Below are 24141 nucleotides of genomic sequence, written 5' to 3'. Positions count from 1 at the left end.
AACCCGGGTGAGGTGAGCGGGCGTCAAGTGTTTCAATTGCTTTCCACCCCTGCACAGTTTTGCCTGCACTCTTCCCCCTGCTTTCGTCCCTTCTCTTCTTGCATCCACTTGAGAGTACAACTTACACAGCTAGGATGCTGGAGTCCGTGGTGCAGGCGAGTGGGAAACAATGCCGCTTGGGAATGGAACTGTGTTCCGCCAGGGGGCGCGCATCCCGCGCTGACGCGGCTTTCCCTTCAGCATGTGATGGCGACTGTGGATGGTCAACCGATTGAGAATTTTCTCTTTAGAGGAAGCCATTCATCACAGTAAGACCTCGGTTATAGGGAATGGTTTGGTTGGCACGGTCTGTGTGATCAACATTTGCCTTGAAGGTTTGAATGATGAACCTCCCATTGGCTTGTGGGTGTCAACAAGCTGAAGGATGATAGATCTTCAATAGACAAACTTCTCATGAAAATGTTACATAATGTTTCCAATGAAAGATAACTCTGTCACTGAAAACACCAACTCAGGGATGATCATAGCGGATACCTACCAAGAAAAATGAAAAACACATCTTAATTTAGCCAAATGAAATGTGGCCATGTTTAAATTAATTATTTCCAATAATATCCAACACATTCCAGGTTGCAAATGGGTTGCCGTTTCCAATCCAGTGGCTCTTTCCACTTGTGTAGCCTGGAACTTGGGTGCATGTGTAAAATCAGTGTTATGGGAATTAACTATAATCTGAATACTGTCCATTTCCATGTTTTTGACGGGGCAAAACATGTCATGCACACATACTTGAAGAGCAAGGAGACTTAGGGGTCCCTGTGTGTAGCAAGGTGAATGGTGCTCGTGCCCCTTGGAAGATTGTGCACTCGGAAACGGAAACTGATAGCAATCCTGAACAGTGAGAGAAAGGCCACCAAAACATGACTGTCGGAGTGTGCAAGACTGTTAAAATGAGAGGTTCCGGGCCGGTGACGTGGCCTAGGAACTAAAGTCCTCGCCTTGAACGCACCGGGATCCCATATGGGTGCCGGTTCTCATCCAAGCAGCTCCACTTCCCATCCAGCTCCCTGCTTGTGGCCTAGGAAAGCGTTGAGGATGGCCCAAAGCCTTGGGATCCTGCACCCATGTGGGAGACCCAGGAAAGAAGTCCCTGGCTCCTGGCTTCGGATCGGCATAGCATCGGTCGTTGTGGCCGCTTGGAGAGTGAATCTTGGACGGAAGATCTTCCTCTCTGTCTCTCCTCCTCTCTGTATATCTGACTTTGTAATAAAAAGATAAGTAAGCCTTTAAAAAAAAATGAGAGGTTCCGTTCTCTAAAGCCGACTTAACAAAGTAATTTGAATACCCTTAAGAGAGTGCATCCAGTTCCCACCACAATTAGGGACCTCTGTGGAATGAAGAGATGTTCTTCAGGATTCCTTATGTTCTGGCAGGGAATGGTGTTGCAAGACTTGACAAAGGAAAAGCTGACCCATGGGGGAAAAAATGCCCTTTGCAGAAGGAAATGCAATTAGGTGGTTGAGATTTAAGTTATTGAAAATTCCCATTGAAGTGTTTCTACAATGAAATGTCAAGTGAGGTGGACCCATCATTCAGCCTTACCTGATCTCCGTTCCTTAACACTTACTGTGCTTGCCTGCTGTGCTGAGCACTGTGGCTGTGAAGTGACAGGATCTCAGGCTGACCATTTGGTTGCTCAAATGCAATCCATCAGGATTTAGAAGGCTTGGTGAAAGCTCACTTCAGGCACATTTCCCCTAGTTTTAATCTGGAACTCTCTCTCTTCACATTCCATGGTACCTTAGAATCTGCAGCCCTCATGCTTTTTCTGTTGGCCCTTAAAAGAAATTGGAGGCAGCTGACATTAAGGCTGACTGTCAGGAGAAAGCCAAAGCATCATCCCAGCTGCCCATCTCTAGGTTTCCATAGTACTGGGTGCCAAGCTTAAGACCGGCATGGTGAGGCTCAAGTGGTAGAATTCTAGGATTCCCAACAGCTTTCATGTGGAACGAATTACAGAAACACAGTGGAGTGTTTTGTAGTAAGTATTCACGTTTACATTTCATAGGTGACTTTATAAGGCTGTGATCTTAATGGCAGCCTCAAATTTAATGTTTATTAATCCCAGTATATGGCACGGCCTCTGGCACACTGCAGGCATTTCATAAATGTTGATTAGAGGGCCTTGAAGCCACTCGAGGTATACACATGTTTCTTACCTCATATATGATGGCCAAACACAAACACATACTGTTTTTAAAAACACAGTGGAAAGAAGTTGGACAAAATTGGAAGAGTGCTTTGCCTCACTGTTGTGGAACTAATGTGTTTACCAGAAATGTCCCCCAGCTAGAGAGAATTTCATGGAAGTAAGATTTGAATTGGATTTCCCAAGGCAAGGATAACAGGGTGACATCAGCCCAGTAGGTAACACACAGATAGGGCTTCAAAAGCTAGCAACAGATGTTAATCCCGAGTTCTTGCAGGTAGAAGCTGATTTTGGAAACCTATGGCCACTGAACATTTTCTTGTCTTCATTTTGGCTTCCTTTGTACATTTCTCCCAAAAGTTTTCTCATACTTGTATGTACTTCTTACCCCTGCCCCTAAAATTCCATGTGCAACAGAAACAAAAAAAAAAAAAATAATAATCAGGCTCTCCCTTTCTTTCTTCTATGCTAATTTCCTCTAATCTTTTTCTCCCTAGTATGTCACAGAACAAGTTTCAGCCTGTCAGTTGAGAACTTTAAAGTTGATCTCTCAAGATAGCCAAAAACTTGCTCTTTCCTTTCAGCTAACAACAAATAAGGATTTTTAATATCCCTTCCTCCATTTCCTGCAGCAAAAAAAAAAAAAAAATGTTCACAACATGAAGTCAAATTTGGACCTTTTGAAGTTACTCTGACAAGAAGTAGTCATCTATTTCACCACTTTTCCTTAGTCCAAAAAGCAAATGCCATGAATTTTGTCAGATAAAGTTATTTTTAAATGAGGAAATAGTTCCCAAAGGGGGAAAAAGTAAATTTTCGATTTTGCATGTCACCCACATTAAAAAAGTAAAATAATAATAGTAATAAAAACAAAATTAATGGTATTGGGTTGAATATTTTAAAATTGCCGTTTTTGTAGGTCTAGTCAGATACAGACTAATGCAGACATGTACTCATTGGCACACATGGGATCCTCATCACGTCTTGATCCTACAATTCTTGGGCAAGAAAAATTAGAGACAGAGTGCCAGGAAAGGAATTGTCACAAGTTCAAACTGAAAAATGCCACTTCATTTGTTTTCTTTTTTAAAAAAAATATGTTTAAACCAAAAAATATTTTCCAACCTTTCATGTTAAAAGCAATGGCTATCACTCACGGGATAGGATTTGGTGTGCATTATCTTAGTCCTTGATGCAACCTTGTAGACACACTATATATATACATATTTTAAAACTACAAATTAGAACTATAGCATTTGTTCTAGAACTCTATAACCCAGGATGGAAGCAGAGTTCTTGCACGAACTGAAGTGTAGAATTTCGAAGCTGAATGGTAATGGTAGAAGCTAGAAGCTAGACATATACTCATTTAGCATTTTTGAAACCACAACTATCTCAGAATTTTGTTACCTACCACGATTATACAAAAATATGTCACTAAAAAGGCATGGTGAGTTCTTTCCAATGAAAAAATTAAAAAAACAGGAATCTGTTAAAAACAGAGAAGTTTTATTTGCAAAGTGACCAGGAAGGTGGGCAAAGAGGGAAGAGAAAAGCACCTGCCAGGGAGAGCTGGGAGGTGGGGTACCTCTTGAAAGGAGGGAGGGAAAAACACCAAAGGTTTGAGGGAGGATTTTGGGATGTTAAGCCTTCCCTGACCCCTCCTTGTTGGAACCCACAGGTAGGACGTCCCCCACTGATGGTCTCAACCAATTCAGAAATAGCAGGGCAATTCTTGTGCCACCCACTTAAAGGTGCGACCGAGATTTCAGTGGGCGTGGAGGTCTCAGTAAATGTGCATTGTGAAAACACACACACACACACAGAGGTATGGCTAATTACAGCATCATTTAATGTCTTTAAGGTATCTCTCCTTGTTTGTATTTCACCTTTTGTGTTTTAAAATTGGCCAGGACCAGGCCAAAGACAAATACCAAGGTTTTGCTGTGAAAGCCATACCCATTCACAGCTTATGCTTAGATTTATGCTTAGAAAGGGAATTTGCACTACAAACAAAGAGAGCGAAAAGGAAAAAAAAAAGAAGGGATGAATTTTAAATATATACAACAGATATTTTTATACTCTTTACCCTGGAAAATATGTTATAAATTACACGTGTTCATAGTGATTGATGCTTTTATGAACATTTACTATCTTAGACTCCTGCTTATCCAAAAAGCTAGACTTTCTCCAGGTTTTTCTTACTTTCTTGTTAAACCTGACTCTGAGAAGAAACAATATTTAGAAATGGTATATTCCCTACAAATGCGCGGTGTGGGTGCTTAATCCTCTCTCATCTTAGGTAATACTCACAGTTTCCATGTTGCCATGTGTTATTTTCCCTTAAGTGCTCCAACCTGTATTTTGTATCTGAGGTGTGTATCAAAATTATAACACAACAACGTAAGACTGCTTTTTAGAGGAAAGGACATGTGAGCCAATGATGTGCAAGCAATGGAGATTATAATGCAAGTCATGTAGCCCTTAAGCTATGCACATACTCAAAAGCGCAAAGCTGAGCTGCCATTAACTGGTTGGTACAAGCCAGAAACAAGGGGCAAAAGGTGAGGCAAACTTACCTTCTAGATATGATGTTAACATTCTAGTTAAAGATTCAGTCCATTTCTTTATGTGTACCAGGGCTCTAACATTAGAAAGGAGTAAATCCAGTTTTTAAAAAATATTTTACAGCAGCTCCAGAGCCCTACAAATGCCAGGGAGTTTTCCCTGAAGCGATGTATTGAAAAACTCTAGGGCTTGCCCTTGACTTAGTCACCAAGCATAAACTATGAACAGAACAGCCACGATAGCATCACAAAATGTGAGCACAGCTAATTTAGTTCTTTGCATTTTGTTTTTTTTTTTAGAGCCAGCTCTTCTGGTTTTCCTGCATTGACAGTTAATCCAACATTTAAATTGTATTTGTGATGGAATGAGAAAGCTTTGGTTTCTAGTTAGCATAATGAGGTTGTCTCAGCAAGTCTGTCTGAGCTTCCAATGGACAACACAATTCCAGAAATTAGGCAGAAAATATAGACTGTCCTTTCAACAAACAGGAGATGTCCTCTGCAGAAAAGGGAGTGAAGCAAGAAAGGCAAAGCTAGCAGAAAGACAGAGAGATCAGCATCAGAAGGAGGGGACAGAGGCGAATCAGCTGCAGAGCACAGATAAGGAGCAGCAATAGACATAGTGCAGTCACAAACACAGATGACTGAGCAGGAAACGAGGAGGGGTTGGAGAGGAATATGGGGTCATACAAATAAGAGACTCCCCTCTTTGCGGGATGATGTGTGTGGTGACTCATCCAAGTACTAGATGTTTGATAAAAAGTGCAAACAACATGATAGGATGCTGCATGAAGTACTAAAGTAAAAAGGGAAAATATAGGGTGGAGATTTTAAATAGCCCAGAGGCACACTTCTGGATTCCTTGGAACTCCTAGTGCCATGGGCAGCATGGCGTTAGTTGTGTGTCTTTGATTCTGATGCTGGCAACTGTTAGGGCACAGAAGGAGCTTAAAAGGTCAACTGTTCCATTTCAGATAATATCGGTTGCTCCGTGCTTATTGACTTCCAGTCTGGGGCCAGACAGTGCCTGCAGCCAGCCTTTCACAGAACTGACCCCAGCATCAAGTGGAGTACGGTTGGAGGAGGGAGCGCTGAAATGTTGCTCACAGGAATGCTAAAAGGGTTTGACAAGATGCTGCAGGGGCTGTTGTACTCTCTCTGCAGCCCACAGTGGCCGAGCTGCTGAAGGGAGCTGGCCCTGAACTGAGTAGTTGGAGTTGAAGGAAGCTGCCTCTGGAGACCATGACTGCGCCATGCCTGGGGAAGGCTGTTTACAGAGATAGAATGTTAAATTGACCCACAGAGATGACTGACCAGCAGGATCTGGGTTTGCTGCTAGCAGGTGCCCCTTTCTGGGAAGAAAATGTGCCTGGGGATAAGAAGCAATTCAGCAGCACATAACAGTGTTGGTAGCTATCAACTATGAGTGTTACCTGTGGGCTAGAAGCAGCAGTTACTGTAATAGCAGTGTGGGGCAGAAAGGACAGAATCCATGCACCACACAGAGTGGCAATGTTACCCTAGCTCTGCTCATTTAGAAGCCTATGACTTATCTGTGTCCTTGTTTCTTCATTTGAAACATTGACCTTAGAAAAATTCTCAGGGGGCTTAACATACAAGCCATGCAACGGTACCTTCTAACTCAATATTCAGTTGCTAGAATTAAAGATTTCATTCATTTGTATTTGAAAGACAAAAGGGAAAGAGGGCGAGAACACGAACAAGGGAAAGAGAATGAACAAGATAGGAGAGAAGAGACAAAGATCTTCCAGTCACTGTTTCACTCCCCAAATGGCTGCAATGGCTGGAGCTGGACTGGTCCAAAGCCGGGAGCCAAGCTTCTTTCTGGCCCCACGTGGGTTCAGGGGCCCAAACTCTTGGGTCATTTCTTGATGCCTTTTCTTAGGCACAATAGTAGAGAGCTGGATCAAAACTGGAGCAGCCAGAATAGGTGGAGGCTTAGCCTGTAATGCCACGGCACCGGCCCCATAATTATCTTCCTTAATAACCTCCTTCCACATTTAAATCTCTGGTTACAGAGAGAAAAAAGCCAATTGGATACCCACCTTCTTTATTCTGTTTTTCCCTCCTCTCTGCTGATTCTCTCCCCTTTATTCCTGGTATTTACGGGTCACTTACTTTGTTCTAGAAATTGAACTGTGTCAGTGGAACCTGATTTCTTGATATTATCCTCTAATTAAAGGATTGTAGCTTTGCAGCTCCGATCACATCCGAAGCTCCAGCAACTAGCCATGGAAACTCAGACTTTGTTTGGGAGTTGTTTTCTGTAGGGAGCAGCGTTCTGAGCACTAAATTGGGAGGGCTGGAAGGAGGGAATTGGTTAGTAATTAGGAAAGATTTAAATGACTGAAAAGACGTCCCTGCTTGTATAAATGGAAAATTTTCTTGTGCTTACAATATCCTCTGGGGAGTGATAGAAGACAGCTCAGCCTGGGTTGCTTTTATGATGTCTTGATACACGGTTAAGAGAAAGAAAGAAGCAATGAAGAAGACATAATTCCAGAGGATGTTGGTCTGTCTTATTCTTTTGAGTTTTGGAATCTTTTTTTTTGTTCTAAGTGATACCTGTCTGTACGTGTTTTATGAAGTCATAGACTCATAGAGTGAAAACTCTATGTTGTGTGATCCACCTAGACGCTTAAGGGGCCACGTTCAAGGTGACAGCTCCAGCACGGAAAGCCCTCCTCTGCAGGGAAACCTGGCTGCTTCCTTTTCGTAGTCTTGCATTTCTCCTCATGTGTTTCCCTTGCCTTGTTTTCCTTTCTTATTTGACATAATTTCATTATTACTCCCTGGGATCGGCCACCCAGTTATTGGTGAGCTGGAAAGTAATGCTTCTTCAGAGGAGCAAGGGTCTTTATAAAGCTTCAGGATTCTTCGGAAGAGAGGAAGAGATCCGCAGTAAGGAAGAGGAGCAGTTGCAGTCACCCTCTGCAGTGATTTGTGAGGAAGGCCGTGTGCCACCTGCTGGGAATACAAGGAGAAGGCTTGTTGAGACTGCCCTCATGAGGCTTCGGTTCTAGTTGCTGGCATTTATGTAAAAATCATTTCATTGGAAAAATAAGAATACCCTGTATTGTATGCTCGGCTTGTTAAAGCAGTAATTATGCATTGAGGTAAATATGCTATTTCTGCTTTATTTGATGGCTGAAAGACTTAAGCGTTCTTTTAAATTATTTTTTTTTATTTTTACTTCTTTTTAAATTTTTATCATCTTTTTATGATATAGTTCCAAGGCCTTGGGATTTCCCCTGCCCCCTTCCCAGATCCCCTACTGCCACCCCTTCCCACCGAATTCGGCTATATTAAGCATTCTTAATAGTCCGCCTGAACTCAGAAAAGCTGTTTCCTGGGAGATGTTTAGGCACAACCTTTCCTTTTAGATGAGAAATACGTAAGAAATACTAAGAAGTAATTATGGACAACAATCAAATGCCAAGATCCACAGAAGCCCAAACACAAAAGAATGTAATTATTCTAAGGAGCTATGAAGAAAACATTGAGTCGTACATGCAATAGCTCGTATTTGAGTTTTTCATTCATGGATTTTGACCAGAATGCTTCCATAGGTGTCCTCTGTCTTACCCAGCCTTTCAGATGCTTTGGGAATGAATCACTTGGTAGTCTCTGGAGACAAAATATTCCTTCCTGTAAAATGTACTTTAAAGCATGTGAGCAAGGTTAAATATGCAAGACAGGGAGGGGTATTCCTGTCTAGGAGGGTACAAGAAGCTTCTTCACCCACACTAAAATCTTATCATCGGCAGATTAGATTATAAAAACCCAGTCAACTTTGAGCATATTATGGGGTCCATAGACCTAAGTAGCTTTGTAACATTCATATTTGTGTGTTATGGTGGTGGGTACTGTTGCACAGTGAGTTAAGTCATCAATTAGGAAACTCACAATGTATGCCAGATCAAATTCCAACTCCTTCGCTTCCGATCCAACGCCCTGCTGACACACCTTGGAGGAAGCAGGTGATGGGCCAGGTAGCAAGGTTCCTGTCACCTGTGTGAGATTCCCAAAGGGAGTTTCTAGCTCCTGGCTTTGACCTGCTGCTGGTGTTTGGGGAGTAAAGCAGCAGATGGAAGATCTCTCTCTAATCATTTTCCTTTCTTTGTGTTGTATCACACTGCTTTTCAAGTATATAAACAAGTTTTTTAAACTATATGCTATTTAAAAACAATAGTTTAGTCATCCAACCGAAATCTTTTAATGAAAGTATCAAATTCATTTTTAGGATAAATTAGGATAATTATGTGAAAAAGAATATTTTTTTAAAGATTTATTTATTTTTATTGGAAAGGCAGATATACAGAGAGGAGGAGAGAAAGAGAGGAAGATCTTCTGTCCGATGATTCACTCCCCAAGCGGCCACAACAGCTGGAGCTGAGCCAATCCAAAGCCAGGAGCCAGGAGCTCTTCCGGGTCTCCCACATGGGTGCAGGATCCCAAAGCTTTGAGCCACCCTCAACGCTTTCCTAGGCCACAGGCAGGGAGCTGGATGGGAAGTGGAGCTGCCAGGATTAGAACCAGCACCCATATGTGATCCCAGTGCATTCACGGTGAGGACTTTAACTGCTAAGCTATTGCACCGGGCCCCGAAAAACAATTTTGATTCAACGCCTTTTCTTGCCTTTCGCGCAGCGCAGTTTTTCGTGTGTATAACTGTGCCTCAGTTTGCACCACATTTAATGTGTAAGAACTTTCCATAATTGATATCATTGTTCACCTTCCAGGCTGACACTTTAACATGGAAAAATACCTTCCCACATATACTAACATCTTTATGTGCAGTTGGTAACTACTGTTAGCTTGTAAGTCTCTATACTTTTCACTTAAGCCCCTCCCTCAATCCCCGTGAGAATGAAAACTTAGGACAAGGGAAGCATCAGTGAATATTTACTGAATGGATTACTATCATGTTTGAAATTTTAGTTGACCAACTTTAATGATATATTAGTGTTGCAAGCTACATGAAAACTCATTTTAAACACACAATAAATCAGCAGGCATTTGGCACAGCAGTAACACCATTGGTTGAGTTGCCTGAATCCTACATTGGAGTACCTAGCTTGTATCTCAACTTCTCTGCTTGCCCTCCGGCTTCCTGCTGCTGCACACGCTGGGAGACAGCGCATAATAACTAAAGAACTGGGTCCCTGCACCAGTTTGGGAGACCTAGATTGGGTTTCAGGCTCCCAGTGTTAGCTTGGCCTAACCAAGATCAATAAAGGGATTTGGGAGTGAATCAGCAGATAAAAGATCTCTCTATTTCTCCCTTATTCTTTCAGCTCTTTGCCTTTTCAAATAAAATGAAAATAATTTTTAAAGTTACTTAATAAGAAAACATTAAAGAATAATGCTATTGCAATCAATTGATTAATTTTGAAAGGGAGAAAATGTTGAGCGGACTTGCAAGCTTACTTCTGTTGCAACATAGGCAGTTCATCAAGAGAAGGTCTCAGCAGCAAGTCTGATCCCATGCTTAAATGAACCTGCCAGCCTGAAGCACATCCCACCCCAGGATGAGTGTTGGCGAAGCAAAGTGTGAAGACATGGATAGGAGTCTTCTAGGAAATCTCCATCATGATACCTAGAGCTTTGCACAGTTCTGAGGGACACTCCTGGTGACAAAGACCACTGCACAGCACAGTCTGGTGTAGAGGTCTGATAAGAGGAGAGCAGATTGCATAGATCGTTATCTTTGTGTCCATGTGTCCAAGTATATAGGAAAGAAGATTTCAAGGCCATTCTGCAAATTCTAATTGAGTATGGAGTCCCGAAGTGCCACAGAGTTGATAAACAAGCCAAGACACACCATAACTTCAGCCAGAAATCAAATACAGTATGCAAGAAGAAATGGCAGGAGCACAAGATGTGACATTGAGGGAATATGACCATGAGGAAGGCTCGTATCTGACTGATCCTCTGTCACTAGAAAGCTGGGAAAAGTAAGTGCTCTTAGGCACTACCTTCAAAGATTATAATTTAGTGAATCCCGCTTAATCAACCATTCTCCCCTGGAATGACAGATGGCTTCCGCCAAGGCTCTCATCTGTAACCAATGCATAATCAGTATGCAATAACCACTTGTCAAATAAACTTTAATGATTTAAACAAAATTATGTCATCTAATACATATGGTCATTCATCATGTCAAGGAATATTACTAAGCATCTATGTAAGATTCCATGCACTGCTAGGGATATGAAAGTACAAGAAACAAGATTTCTACCCATGACAAGCTTTTGAGGGGATGGGTAACATGAAGAACATGTTAAACAGACCTAAATTCAGTGAGAAATCAAAACTGGGCAAGTTAATGATGGGTTGGTAGGCTGTTTGAAGTGGTTTAGGTAGCAAGTTCTCTGAGGAACTAACTTTAAAACTGAGATTTGTAGGTAAAACACAAAAGAAAACAAAAATAAGACAAGCAAAATAAATTAAAAACCTAAGAAATTTTGGGTTCCGTTATGAGAAGAACTGAGTAACTACGTTCTTGTCAAAAGGACCACTGACACAGATGCCCAAAGGCTGGAAGGAACTTGGCCAGAAGTGAAATAGAATGAAGGCTCCTGTGGCAAGGGAACAGTGAGGAAAGCAGAAAACAACCTCAGACCGGATTAGAAAGGTAGGCAGAGGTCAGGGTGAGGGAGTTGGATTTTATTCACACTGTAACAACACACAAAGGAAAAGAGTTTAGCACAAGTGAGTCATGATCCGATACCCATCTTAAGAAGATCATTAACATCGTTGAGTCAAAATGCTTTGAGGATGGTGTGGGGAGCCCGAATCTCTGGCAGAAACTATGTTCCAGTCTAGAAAAATAGGATGGAGTCAGAGAAAATCAGAAAGAATTGAAATACGGCCTGAACTACAGCAAATAGACAAAGATAGTTTGCATAGGAAGGTGGGAAGGAAGAACTCTGGTTCTTAGTTCAGTGGTAGTATTATCTGTTGGAAGCGAGATATTCTCCCAGGAACAGGTTTCCTGTTGTTCCCATCTGTATTGGTGGTATCATCACACAGCCAATTGTCTTAACAAGTATTTGACACCTTTCTAGTCTCCCATTTGCAATTTTCCTATCACTGTTAATATTATTTAGACTCTGTTCAGTTCCCAAACGAATTTAAAAATAACGGTGTAAAAACTCCCTTTGTATCATCTTTCGAGTCTATTTTTCATCTCAGCTCCTTAATTTCATTCCTATTTTCCTAATTCAGACTTTCATCACCTATCACTTATAAAATCTCAGTAGTTACCCATCTGGTTATCCTGTCTTTCATCACTTAGTTTTTCAACCACAATTTTTCACTGTTTCAGGTTTGTCATACCCTAATCCTAGAGGCATTGTGTTAAATCCCTCTAGGAAACCTTTCTATGGCCACTTACAATCAAAACTTCTTAACCTGTCACTCTTCTTCAAAAATTCTTAACTTGTCCACTTCTACTGGAATCATTTCTTAAAAAGAAAGAAAGAAAGAAAGAAAGAAAGAAAGAAAGAAAGAAAGAAAGAAAGAAAGAAAGAAAGAAAGAAAGAAAGAAAGAAAGAAAGATCTTTTTATTGGAAAGGCAGATATACAGAGAGGAAGAGAGACAGAGAGGAAAATCTTCCGTCTGATGATCCATTCCCCAAGTGGCCACAATGGCTGGAGCTGCACTGATCCAAAGCCAGGAGCCAGGAGCTTCTTCAGGAACTCCCATGTGGGTGCAGGGTTTCAAGGCTTTTGGCTGCCCTCAACTGCTTTCCCAGGTCACAAGCAGGGAGCTGGATGGGAAGTGGAGCTGCTGGGTTTAGAACTGCTGCCCATATGGGATTCCAGTGTGTTCAAGGCGAGGACTTTAGCTGCTAGGCTACCATACCAGGCCCTACTGGAATCATTTCTAAGCCAGCCACTCCCAAACTGCTCACAATTCAAGATCATACAGGATATTTATAATTTTCTGGTCCTCTTCATAAGTATGTGACAAAACTCATTTAAAACATGTGAATGTTTTTGTTATATTTCTTTGTTTTTGTATCACCTAGTTCATTAAAGCATGTGAAGTGGGAAAACAGTTTACTAACTGTAAAAACACTTTGGGGATGTTATCTCTGGGAGACATAGAAATCGTTAAAGTTACAACCACAGAGGACTGTAAAGTTGGTGACCGTACCACCTGCATTTTCCAGAGATGCCAGTTGGCTGCACTAAGAAAACTAGTGGCAAAGGAACTCACATTTCTGCTTTATTGCATGACACTACTTCAACAAAATGAAAACAGATTTTTTTTTTCCTTTTAAGAAAGGATGGGGCCTTCTACATGTGTTCAATCTGTTCCGCTCATCTTAGTATCTGTAGCCTCTTTAAATCAAATAGAAATGATTTGTATTCTGCCCCAGTTACCCTCCTGATCCCACACCCCCATGCACATTACACTCTGACCCCCAACTGTGAAATAATTTGCTAGAACAGTCCCCTGTGTTCTGTACTTGACTAATTTTAATTGAAATCTTCTGTCAATTATCTAGCCCTTTCCCACTGGATCACTCAGCCCTTCGTGTTTTTTCACAATTAGTGATTCTGTTAAATTTCCATGTCTTAGCTGCTCTAATTCCAAGATGACCTTCCACCAAATGTATTCCTTGATTTTATTATTGCTGATAAGTCATTTTTAAAGTGCTGGGTTTCATAGATAATTGAGATGTTAAAATATAAATAGCATTTAATGAATACTTTCCACGTGCCAAATAATTTTCCTTATCTCTACTAATGGACACAGCAGATTAGCTAAAAAGAGCCAGTGTTTTCTTTAGTACATTACAAAATCAAAGCTAAAAGATATTAAATAACTTTTGCTCAGTGTCATAGAATCCTAAGTAAAGGAACTGAGAATTGAATGCAGCCCTTCCTCAGTCTTTAGACTGCGTTCTTCTCATGTCCTGCTTTTAGAGTGGGAAGATGACTAGACTGTGTAGGAAACCTTCACAGGCAGTGAAGGCCTTCTAAGAAGTTTCTCCTAGAGGACAATCCAACCCCATGGTCATCTAGTAAGGCTGATAATAAGCACAAGCTTCCAGCGTATTCGTTGAATTGTCTCTAGGTGTGAGTGCTCATGGGGTATAGGAAGGGTGAGAAAATAACATTACAATCAAGATAAACTCTGAATTCACCAAAAGGGTAAGAGGCAATGCCATGTCATGATTTGGAATGCAAACTCAAACCAGACTGCCTGGATTTCATTCCTGCCTTTGCAATGCATTGGCAATGTAACCTTGGCCAAATCAATCTGTGCACAGTTCTTACTTCTGTAATACAGAAAATAGAGTGTGTGTGTGTGTGTGTGTGTGTGTGTGTGTGTGTGTGTGTAATGCTTAGCAAAGTGCCTGGAACAGAGCATTGCTGTCTGTGTGCACAACAGCCATCATCGTCATTATTATCATCACCGTCCTTTATCATCACCCTTACCAACTTCATTTTTCTTGCCTTATTTCTCACCTCTTTCCCATGCTTGTTCTTCCCATATCTACCCTTCCATTACAACGATTGTCCTCTGGATGGTCTCTCACCTCCAGATCCTCACATGTACCTCACTCCAGGCCTGGAACACCCTTGCTCTTGCTCAGCTTCTTCGTTTGTCCCCAGCAAGCCTCACGTGCTTAACTCATTTAGCACTTTTCTCAAAGTCTCCGCCTCCAATTTTTTTTTTCATGCTTCTTCATCTGTAGCAAAGGTTTCCTCCTGCGTCCAAGGGTGCTCGTCTTCCTGTGAGCATCTGAAAAAAAAAAAAACTGAATCTGAAAGTCAAATAGTGCCAAAAATTCCATCCATCAGAAACATGCTTACAATAGAATGTCAGTAGTGAACAGATGTTAAATATTTCTGTGACCTAACGCAGCAACATTCAGAGAGGAGTTGTAATGAGTGGAATTTTTCTCATCTTCTGAAAGTCTTTTGCCTCAGGTCTTTGTGATTTAACCATTGTAAGGCAAGCCATAATGTCTAGATTAGGTTATTTTGTTACCATTGCAGAAGAGACCAGCACACCATGCCCAATCATCCGCTTTCAGTCTCAGAGAAGTTGAATTACTTTATTAAAATGGAAATTTCAGAAGTGGAATCTTATAGATGTAGAATCTCAGAATTAGATAAGATGTTTAAGAAAGAGCAGTGAAAACTCAGATATTTTAACGAAAGTACTTTAAATCCTTAACCTCTTTCCAATATGCATCCTTGAAAGTGAATGATTCTGAGTTGTTTCCTTATCTATAAAAGAGAAAAATAATCCCAGCCTTCAAAGGTTTAAATGAGACAACATATAGATACCGCCTTTATCTATATCTGATGCTCCCTGAAGGTTATTGTTTGTCATTATTAATCTCGGCTATAATTAGTGGCATCCAAGTTTTCAGAACCCATGCATCAGGAATTCGTGCTTCAAGAAGAGAATCCTAGGGAAAAAAAGAGAACTCTAAAGAAAAGTAAGCATTCAGTATCTACAAGATAAAATTCAAACTTTGGAAAGGGCCCAGTGCAATGTCCTATTGGTTAAAACCCTTGCCTTGCAAGCACCAGGATCCCATGAGGGGGCCGGTTCGTGTCCCAGCTGCTCCACTTCCCATTCAGCTCCTTGTTTGTGGCCTAGGCAGGCAGTGGGAAATGGCCCAATGCCTTGGGACCCCACATGCATGTGGGAGACTTGGAAGAAGCTCCTGACTCCTGAGTTCAAATATCAGCTGTTGCAGCCACATCCACATATGGAAGATCTTTCTCTATCTCCCCCTCTCTGCTTACCTGACTTCCCAATAAAAAAATAAATAAGTCTTAAAAGAAACCTTTGGGAAAAGGAAATAGTAAATATACAAATATACGGAGCTGTGTCACACTTGGTATTTTAAAATGTCATACCAACAATGTGAGCAATAAAAACCTCTGAAAATGTCATCTGAACAATGTTTACAGATAAAAAAAATTTAAACCTTGGGCATAGAAATAATAATCAAAGTGATCCTGAAAAGTTTCCAAGACTGCAGGACAACAAGTTTCCCAAAAACAGGAGAGGATTCGGGAGGACAAGGGCAATGTGCTATAATATCCTATCATTCAGGGTGACAGCAGTGACAAAGGTCACAAATACAAAAATACACATAAATCTGTCCTGTAATTTGGGACAGGTTTGGTTGGTATTTGTCCAAAGGAATAAAACCAGACACATCTCTTTGGTCATGTCTAACACCATAAAAAGAAGCCTTCCTCTCTAAGAGGAGCCCTGAGTTGGTCTTACCCCATCCTAACTCCAGTGGGGCCAATCCCTTCCCCTGGGGAGACAGGAGAGACCACCGTTAGTGAGAAAGTGATAAACATACCAAGGCTTCTGGTGCTGAAATTCTGAGCTCCTATAAAAATAAAAATTTCAAGGTAACTTTTTTGGGTTTTTTTTGTTGTTGTTGTTGTTCTTGCTGGAAAGGCAGATTTACAGAGAGAAGGAGAGACAGAAAGATCTTCTGTCTGCTGTCTCATTCCCCAGGTGGCTGCAATGGCTGAAGTGGAGTCAGTCTGAAGCTAGGAACCAGGATCTTCTTCCAGGTCTCCCACATGGGTGCAGGGCCCCAAGGTTTTGGGCCGTCTTCACTGCTTCCCCAGGCCACAAGCAGGAAGCTGGATGGGAAGCAGGGCAGCTAAGATACAAATCAACACCCAGATGGGATACCAGCTCACGCAAGCCAAGGATTAAGCCACTAGGCTATTGCTCCAGGCCCTCAAAGTGTCTTTTAAACTTCATGAACTTGATGAACTTGAATTAGATTTTATTTTCACACTTATTATGTCAGTACTTTGAAGAATACAAATAATAGGTGATGACTGCGGAATGCCTGCTTGTTGTTTAATACCCTATTAGATATACAGGTAGTATATTCATTTTACAGATCATGAATCTGTGGTTCAAAGACGAGATGTTATATAGACCTGGCTTGATATGTAAAATCCTCCGCTTACATGCACTGGGATCCCATATGGGCGTAGTCCCCTGGCTGCCCCGCTTCCCATCCAGCTTCCTGTTTGTGGCCTGGGAAAGCAATAGAGGACGGTCCAAAGCCCTGGGACCCTGCACCCACATGGGAGCTCAGGAAGAAGCTACTGGCTCCTGGCTTCAGATCAGCTCAGCTCCGGCTGTTGTGGCCAGTTGGAGAGTGAACCTCTGGACGGAAGATTTTTCTCTCTGTATGTTTCTCTCGCTGTATATCTGCCTTTCCAAATGAATGAATTAATGAATGAATGGAGACTTCAAGTGACCTTCCCAAGATATTTAGAAGGAGTAACTGGTGGACTTGAGTCTTCAACTCAGAGTTCTGTGATTCTGAATTTCTTGTTCCTTCCTGTTTTCCCAGTGCAGTGCCAGGACACAGTTCTGAGGATGATTGGAGTGATGAAAGGTATAGAGAATGTATGCTAGTCAAGACAAACTCAATAAACAATAGCTTTTGACTTGACTCTCACATTATATCACATATATCCCAATAGATTAAAGATTAAATGATTAAAATTAAACTATGACTTATAATACTGCAGGAAAATATGAATAATTTATTAGAGATATTTGGAAAGGAAAACTATAATACAAAACCCAAAAGCTAAAAACGGGGACAAGATTACAAATGTGGTTATATAAAATATTTTAAAATTCCTCATGGCAAAAAATAATATGCCAGGGAGAAATGAAAATATAATAATGCAATAAACAAATAATGAATCAAAATGTGTTTTTGCATTAGTTACCCAAAGGAGAGCACACACATTCTTGGCATGCAATTAAAGTTTTTAATTTATTTAGACAAACCCAGGCCAAATAAATCAAGAGACATTTTATTATACACAAATTCAGATAGTCGATAATATGTGAGAAGATGTTTAATCTTTTTTTTTTTTTAAATTTTGACAATCCTTGCAAATTTAATTGGGGTAAAAAAGGTTCAAGGTCTAAAGGGGGATATAGAGGAAGAAGCCCCACCCAGTCTCCCGCCCACCCCAAGTCCCGGGTGTGGGGCGCGCTCCGAGATACTCGATCAAGTGGTTCCAGTAGTTCACCATTCATGGGTCGTTGCCAGTCTCGCCACCCCAATCATGATGTGGTCATTGAAGAGTTCATTGATTGACACAGTCCCTTCTAGGGTCTCCATTTGCCCAGTCTCTGCTGTTTAATCTTTTTAAAAATTTTTCTGTATTATCACTTTATTTGAAAGACAGACAAATCAAGAGAAAAAGACCAGAGAAAACTTTTCCATCCACTAGCTCGTTCCTGAATGTAGCAGCAAGATTGGGACCTGGCCAAGTCAGGCATGTGGAATTGCAAACACGACCCCATGTGAGTGCTTGAGCGAAGGGCTGATGTCCTTCAGGACATGCTTTGCCAGGAGGATGAGAAACCAGCCCCTGAACCTTTCCCTCCAACATCGCAACAGTATAACCACGAGTCACACATCCACTCTAAATAACCAGCAGAATTCACCACTCATATCTTTTGAAAAACTTATCTGTTAGTTATTATTTATTGCAGCATTTTTACCAGGGTAAATCCTAAAGCAATCAAGGTGTGCTTTAACCATGGACTTGTAAAATATGTAGTCGAATCTGACAGTGTCAGCTGGGCTTGCCATGTGTAACCCAGTGACCTTGACTGTTAGTCGCCATCTTGTTGACTTAGTGACCTCTTCGTCCCAAAGCCCCACAATTTACTGGGAGATAGAAGAGCAGATCTGGAAGTTTACAGCTTGATGGAATTTTAGACTCGAATAATCTAATAGTCCCTTCCCTCTGAGGTGGGAGAAAATTGAGTGTCAGAATAAGCCATAATAGTCAGCTAGTGAGTGGCCAACCCCACAGGCAGGCTAGACTTCCAACGGTACAGTACAATCGAAAACCTACACGAAGGAGTTCACCAGCATGGTAAGGAGGACTTTGGCAAAGTATTATGAGTAAAACAGGATGTGCACCTGAAAATTAGTGACACTCAGGGCCCAAAAGGGAAACAAGTACAATGGTAAGCTTGTTTTTTTTTCTTCTTTTATTGGTCATATCAACATTCCTGGTTGATGAAGGATAGGAGAATTATTGTGTATTCACTTCAAGCAGAAATATTTCTTAGGGAAGTGTCCCACTCTTATTTTCTACTCACTCTTCTGCTTCTGAGATAGACATAAAGTCCTGTTATTGGAGAGTGCTTAGTAATTCTATTGTATGGACTTAAACTGAATTGATTCAAGAAAGATTTTATCTTTAGCTTTTCATTAAATGTGAGTTAACAATTTTTCACTGTGGCAGAGTTTTGGAGTTGTTAATAGATGCTCTGGTTTTCTTCCAGTATGGGCCGAGAAATAGAAGATAGCAATAGCTAAATAAACTCCAGGCCCTCTTTGTTTCATATTGTCAGAATTCATTCTGGAATTCTGCATAAGAAATAGGGCACTCAAGTTTATTTTGGAATGAGGCTCGGGGCTGTCTAACTATGCTCAGTATGACAAGACTAGGCAATGGACCAAAAAGGGAGAATTTGGCAGTCAGCCAACTCCATTTCATACCGTCTCCCCAGAACCTCATCTGAATGTATTAATCTGTCAGCACATGCTTGTCCATGTACGTTTACATGTGTCTCTCCTTATTATCCTGTTTTCTTTCTAATTTTGAAAGCTCTCATCTGCCCCAGAAATCCAGGAAACTCACAGGGGCATATTAAATGCACAGATTCACATCCTAATGGGTTTGGAGAGACAATGATTTTTTCCAACCCAGTCAGACCATGGCGCAAACACCACAAGATGCAATTTCACATCTCTGCCAACTGAAAGTTCACAAGACCATAGAGGTTGCTAAATTAATGAATACCTGAGTGAAACATTAAGGGTTTTAAAGCATGTGACATAATCATGCAAAGCCTCTCAGTTTGGAGAACCCTTTCTCTTCTATCCAAACACAAGCATTTGGCCTAGAGGTTAAGATGCTGTTTAAGACTCCCAGATAATTTAGGAGTGGGCCGAGTGGGGAGATGTGGAAAAGTTCCCTAGTGGGTCATAGCTCCCACCGGTGATCACGTGGTCCAGGCTTGGGATTGGACAAGCTGGGCAAGGTAGCTCCCACTGATGGCAAATGTATGGATTGGTTTCGGAAGGGGGTGGACTGGGAAGGGCCGAGCAAACCTTACCTCACCGGCAAGTGCAGAAACCAGATTGGAGCACAGGTCATGCCAGGCTATGCTGTCACACATACTGGTTTGCATGAGCCAGGGATGGGAGCAGACTGAGCAGGACCAGGTTTCAGCACCCACCAGTGAGAGTTGGGATAGGCTGGGTCAGTTCAGACTACAGCATCCAAAGGCAAATTCCAAGACAGGAGAGGGACTATGCCAAACTGGATCAGAGCAACCACTGCCATGTGCAAGATCTATAGCTGGGAACAGGCCTGCTTAGGGAGCAAAGGGGATGCCCTGGTTGGGTTGTGGTTCCCACTGGTAAGTGCAAAGGCCAGACTAGGGCTTCTGTCTCATCTGGACATGGCTGCAGTGTCCCTCAGCACAAGTGTGGACTGGGTCTGGGGAAATGTGCGCAAGACTGGGCTAGACTCCAACACCCACTGCTGTTTGTGAGAACCAGGGTAAGTGCAGGACAGGCTAAGCTAGGTCTCTGCCCCTACTAAGCCATGTGTGAGCTGTGACTGGGTATGGACCAGGCTTGGCTAGACTGTAATACTCAACAGTAAAAACCGGCATGGGTGAAGGTAAGTCAGGAAAGGACACTGTTCATGCTAGGACAGAAGGTGAACTAAGTAGGACTGGCTCATAGACCCACTGATGGGCATGAGATCTGGCATTGGGAAAGGTTCTAATGGAGGAGCTTGGCAAACTTCTCTGTCAGGACACAGTCCCTGCAGATGAGCACAAGAACCATGATAGGGTGCAGCCCAGACCAAGACAGGAAATGGTACCCACCAGCATACATTAGGTGTAGGCTGGGTGCGAACCATGCTGGGCCAGTTCATATCACCCACTGTTGAATCTGAGTGCCAGAATGGAGTTTGGGTTGGGTCTGGCTGGGTCACAGCACAACTCACATGAGGTCACGTGGGTCACAGTTCACATGAGGGCCAGGACTGGGGGCCAGGTAGCTGGGCTAGACTGTACTACCCACCAACCTGAGCTAGAAATGAGGATGGGCCAGGCCAGGCTACAGCATCCACTGGCAAACGCCAAGGTGAGGCGGACCATGACAGACTGGGCCTCAGCACCCAACCAGCACATGTGAGACCAAGCAGGGAAGGCGTGAAGCCAGTAGGAGGGCTACAAGGGGCTCCCCTGCTGGACTACCATTCCCACTGAAAAGCATGAGTTTGGATGGGAGCAGACCAGGCCGGGCAGGACTATAAGATCTGTTGGCCTTATGTGAGCTGAATTAGGGAAATGTCAGACTGGGTTGAACGTTCCTTCTGGTACATGCATAAGTCAGAGTGGGTGTGGGTTGATTGGGCTTTGCCACAGCATTAGCTGGCAGACACTGGCATGGGAGGCAAATTCTGTCAAGTTAAACTGCAGAGCCACCTGGAGAGTACAAGATCTGGGAGTGGAGTGGGCTCAGTAGGGAAACAGTGGGCACCTCCCTCTTGGGTTGCCACTCTAACTGGTGAGCATGAGAACTAGGACTAGGACAGACATGGCTAGACAGAGTGACACCTACCAGCAAGTGTGTGGTCTGGATAGTGGGGTTGGTTGGGTTGAACTAAGCTTCAATGTCCATTGACATGTGTGAAAGCTGAATGGGATATGGAACTGACTGGACCAGTCTACTAAGCACAGAAATCAGGACAGAGGGTGGGCCTGGCAGGAGTTATTGCAGGTCACTCCGACTAGGCAGCTGCTCCCACTGGCATACGTGAAAGCCAAGTGTGTGGTGGGCAGGATCGGGCTGGGCTGTAATGCCCATTGGTTTGCATAGAAGACAGGGCTAGAGGCAGAACTGACCCAGCAGTTGCAAGCAACAGCATGTGCATAAGCTGACTGGGATAATGGACTGTGCCAGACCCTGTATGGGCAGGCACACACAAGAATCAAATCTGGGATCACCTCAGATGAAGTTTCTCTGGGGATACCCCAACTGAATCATTGGACTCAGAACCCCAACCATGGAGAGAACTGCAGGTTCCATGGTCTGATTGTGGGGTGCAGGTGTCAGAGCTGGGCCTCTTCAGTGGCTTAAGTGGAGCAGTGGACAACATATCCAGGTGCATGTGGAGGACATGGCAAAACATTGAAGTCTGCAGAAAACAGTTGGTACCACACCGGAAGACAGAGGACAGAACAAATTGATCAACTACCCTAGTCAAGTGTTGGCAGTGGAAATCTGAGCAAACAGACACTAAGGTGGACTACATCAGCCAGTGGATTCTGGAGAGATTTCATTGTGCTTGGAGTGGCGAGATTGGCAGTAATTCAGAACTGTTGAACTATCAAAACCTCATGAGCATGACCCTCAGAGCATGCCCCACATTGGAGACACTGGTGTGGTGTCTGGTGGCTGGACCCAGAATATAAAAGCATTTGGGAGGCTGAATATGGCTTCTCTCCTTATCCACCCCTTCTGCCAGATACAGGAAGGAAAAGAAAAATGTGGAAATGGTGATCTCACCTGCTTTTCTGTATCCTTTGACCTTTATCACCCTGATCAACTATGTAAAAATCATAAAAAAGGGTTTTTTTTTCTATTTTTAAAAAAGTTTCCCACATATATTATAATAGTGCCTGGATTCAATACCTGGCTGGCTCATGACCAACTTCCTGCTAATCCAGCAGTAATGGCTACAGTGACTGGCTTCCTGCTACTAACCTAGAAGCCCTGGGTTAAATTCCTCACTCTCAGATTTTACCCAGGCCCAAAGCCTGGGACTTCACTGGCATTTAGAGAGTGAACCAGTTGGTGGACTGACTCCCTCCATCTCTCACTCTCTCCTTCCCTCTTTGTCTCTTTCTGCTGCCAAACACATATTTTAAAGTAAAGTGAATTTCTGTCCATCTGAATGTATAAAACACTGTAACAAGAGAATGAGAGAATTATGCCTTATGAAAGAATAAACCTCTGTGACTTGCTCTCCTTCAGGTGAATGGCATTGACCTTCGTGGAGCATCCCATGAACAGGCAGCTGCTGCACTGAAGGGAGCTGGGCAGACGGTGACAATTATAGCACAATATCAACCTGAAGGTCAGTCAGAACCCAAACTTTTAATGTTCCGCTATGTCTCTATGTGACTGTAGACCCCTATTACTGACCACCTGTAATAACTAGTAACCATTGGTGATTATGTTTTTAAATGATCTGCATAGTGAAAAAATTAATGGTTCACATACAAAGAACATGAGATTTTGTTATTTCTAATCTAAAAAAACATTAGGCAATTAGTTAAGGGCTGTTGGAAAAATTTGTATTTAAGTAAGTATCAGGCATCATTAGCTTTTTTCATCTTATTTTTATCTGGTACATATTTTTAATCACCAATGGAAACTGTAAAAACAGTTATGATCTGGGAAGCAAGGGGAGAGAGTTTATCCACATTAAAAGACCGCGTTCAATAGACCATAGTCTCTCCTTGTGCCATTAACTTAATTCTCATTAACACTAGCATTGCTTTTGGATGACCTTGATGAGGATTTTGTTTTTCCATTTCTTCCTATACTGGCTCTTGTTTGGAATAAATTACTGTAAACACTGAAACTTGGTGAGGTATCATAAATTGGATTAGTCAACTGAAACTTCATAAAATGTCTGAAATTGGATTAGCTATACCCTGATCTTTGGTATATTTAAGCATTTATTTCTGTGATCAGAATGAGGCTCTATGAGACAACAAGGATGTTACCTATTATGTGGGTGATTTCTTACAAAATTCATTTATAGGTTGCTCCTTTGCTAATGAAATAAGATTAACCACACCACTTAGGCTAAAGCTTGGGCAAAAAAAAATGTGTATTTTTTTTAAAAGTTGAAGATGGTGCCCGTTTTCAGAACAGGAAGATAATTGTTTTGGGTCAAGGCAATTAATTGCATCATCCCTGGAAATCGTCCGTATATATGGGTTAGAAGAGCTGTTTACTGTGATTGTTAACATTAATTGAAAAGACTGAGATTTGTGTCTTACTTGTAACAGCTTAACAGCTTAGGTTTTACCATTAATTGTGGACAGTCATATATTCTGCGCTAGAACGAAGAAAACGCTTTCTCCATGTGTGTTTGAATATGTCACCTTCACTTAAAATCAGGCTAAAGACAGAATGTGCAGCTAAGTTACTTAGAGATGTTTATAACTATTTTCTCCTTTTG

General features: G+C 42.1%; 1 protein-coding gene across 13 annotated transcripts in view; it reads left to right on the top strand.

Annotated features, from left to right (window-relative positions):
• DLG2 (discs large MAGUK scaffold protein 2) overlaps positions 1-24141 on the top strand; it is a 1763217-nt gene that overhangs the window by 1454244 nt on the left and 284832 nt on the right. For all 13 annotated transcript variants that reach the window (XM_040964332.1, XM_040964339.1, XM_040964335.1 and 10 more), the window contains one exon: positions 22923-23025. In XM_040964332.1, coding sequence (XP_040820266.1) covers positions 22923-23025 — 103 coding nt within the window. The remainder of the gene's footprint in view (positions 1-22922; positions 23026-24141) is intronic.

This window comes from Ochotona curzoniae, unplaced genomic scaffold, assembly GCF_017591425.1.
Source record: "Ochotona curzoniae isolate NIBS_2020 unplaced genomic scaffold, NIBS_Ocur_1.0 scaffold_3223, whole genome shotgun sequence".
Taxonomy (NCBI): Eukaryota; Metazoa; Chordata; class Mammalia; order Lagomorpha; family Ochotonidae; genus Ochotona; species Ochotona curzoniae.
This window is presented reverse-complemented; position numbering and strand designations above follow the sequence as displayed.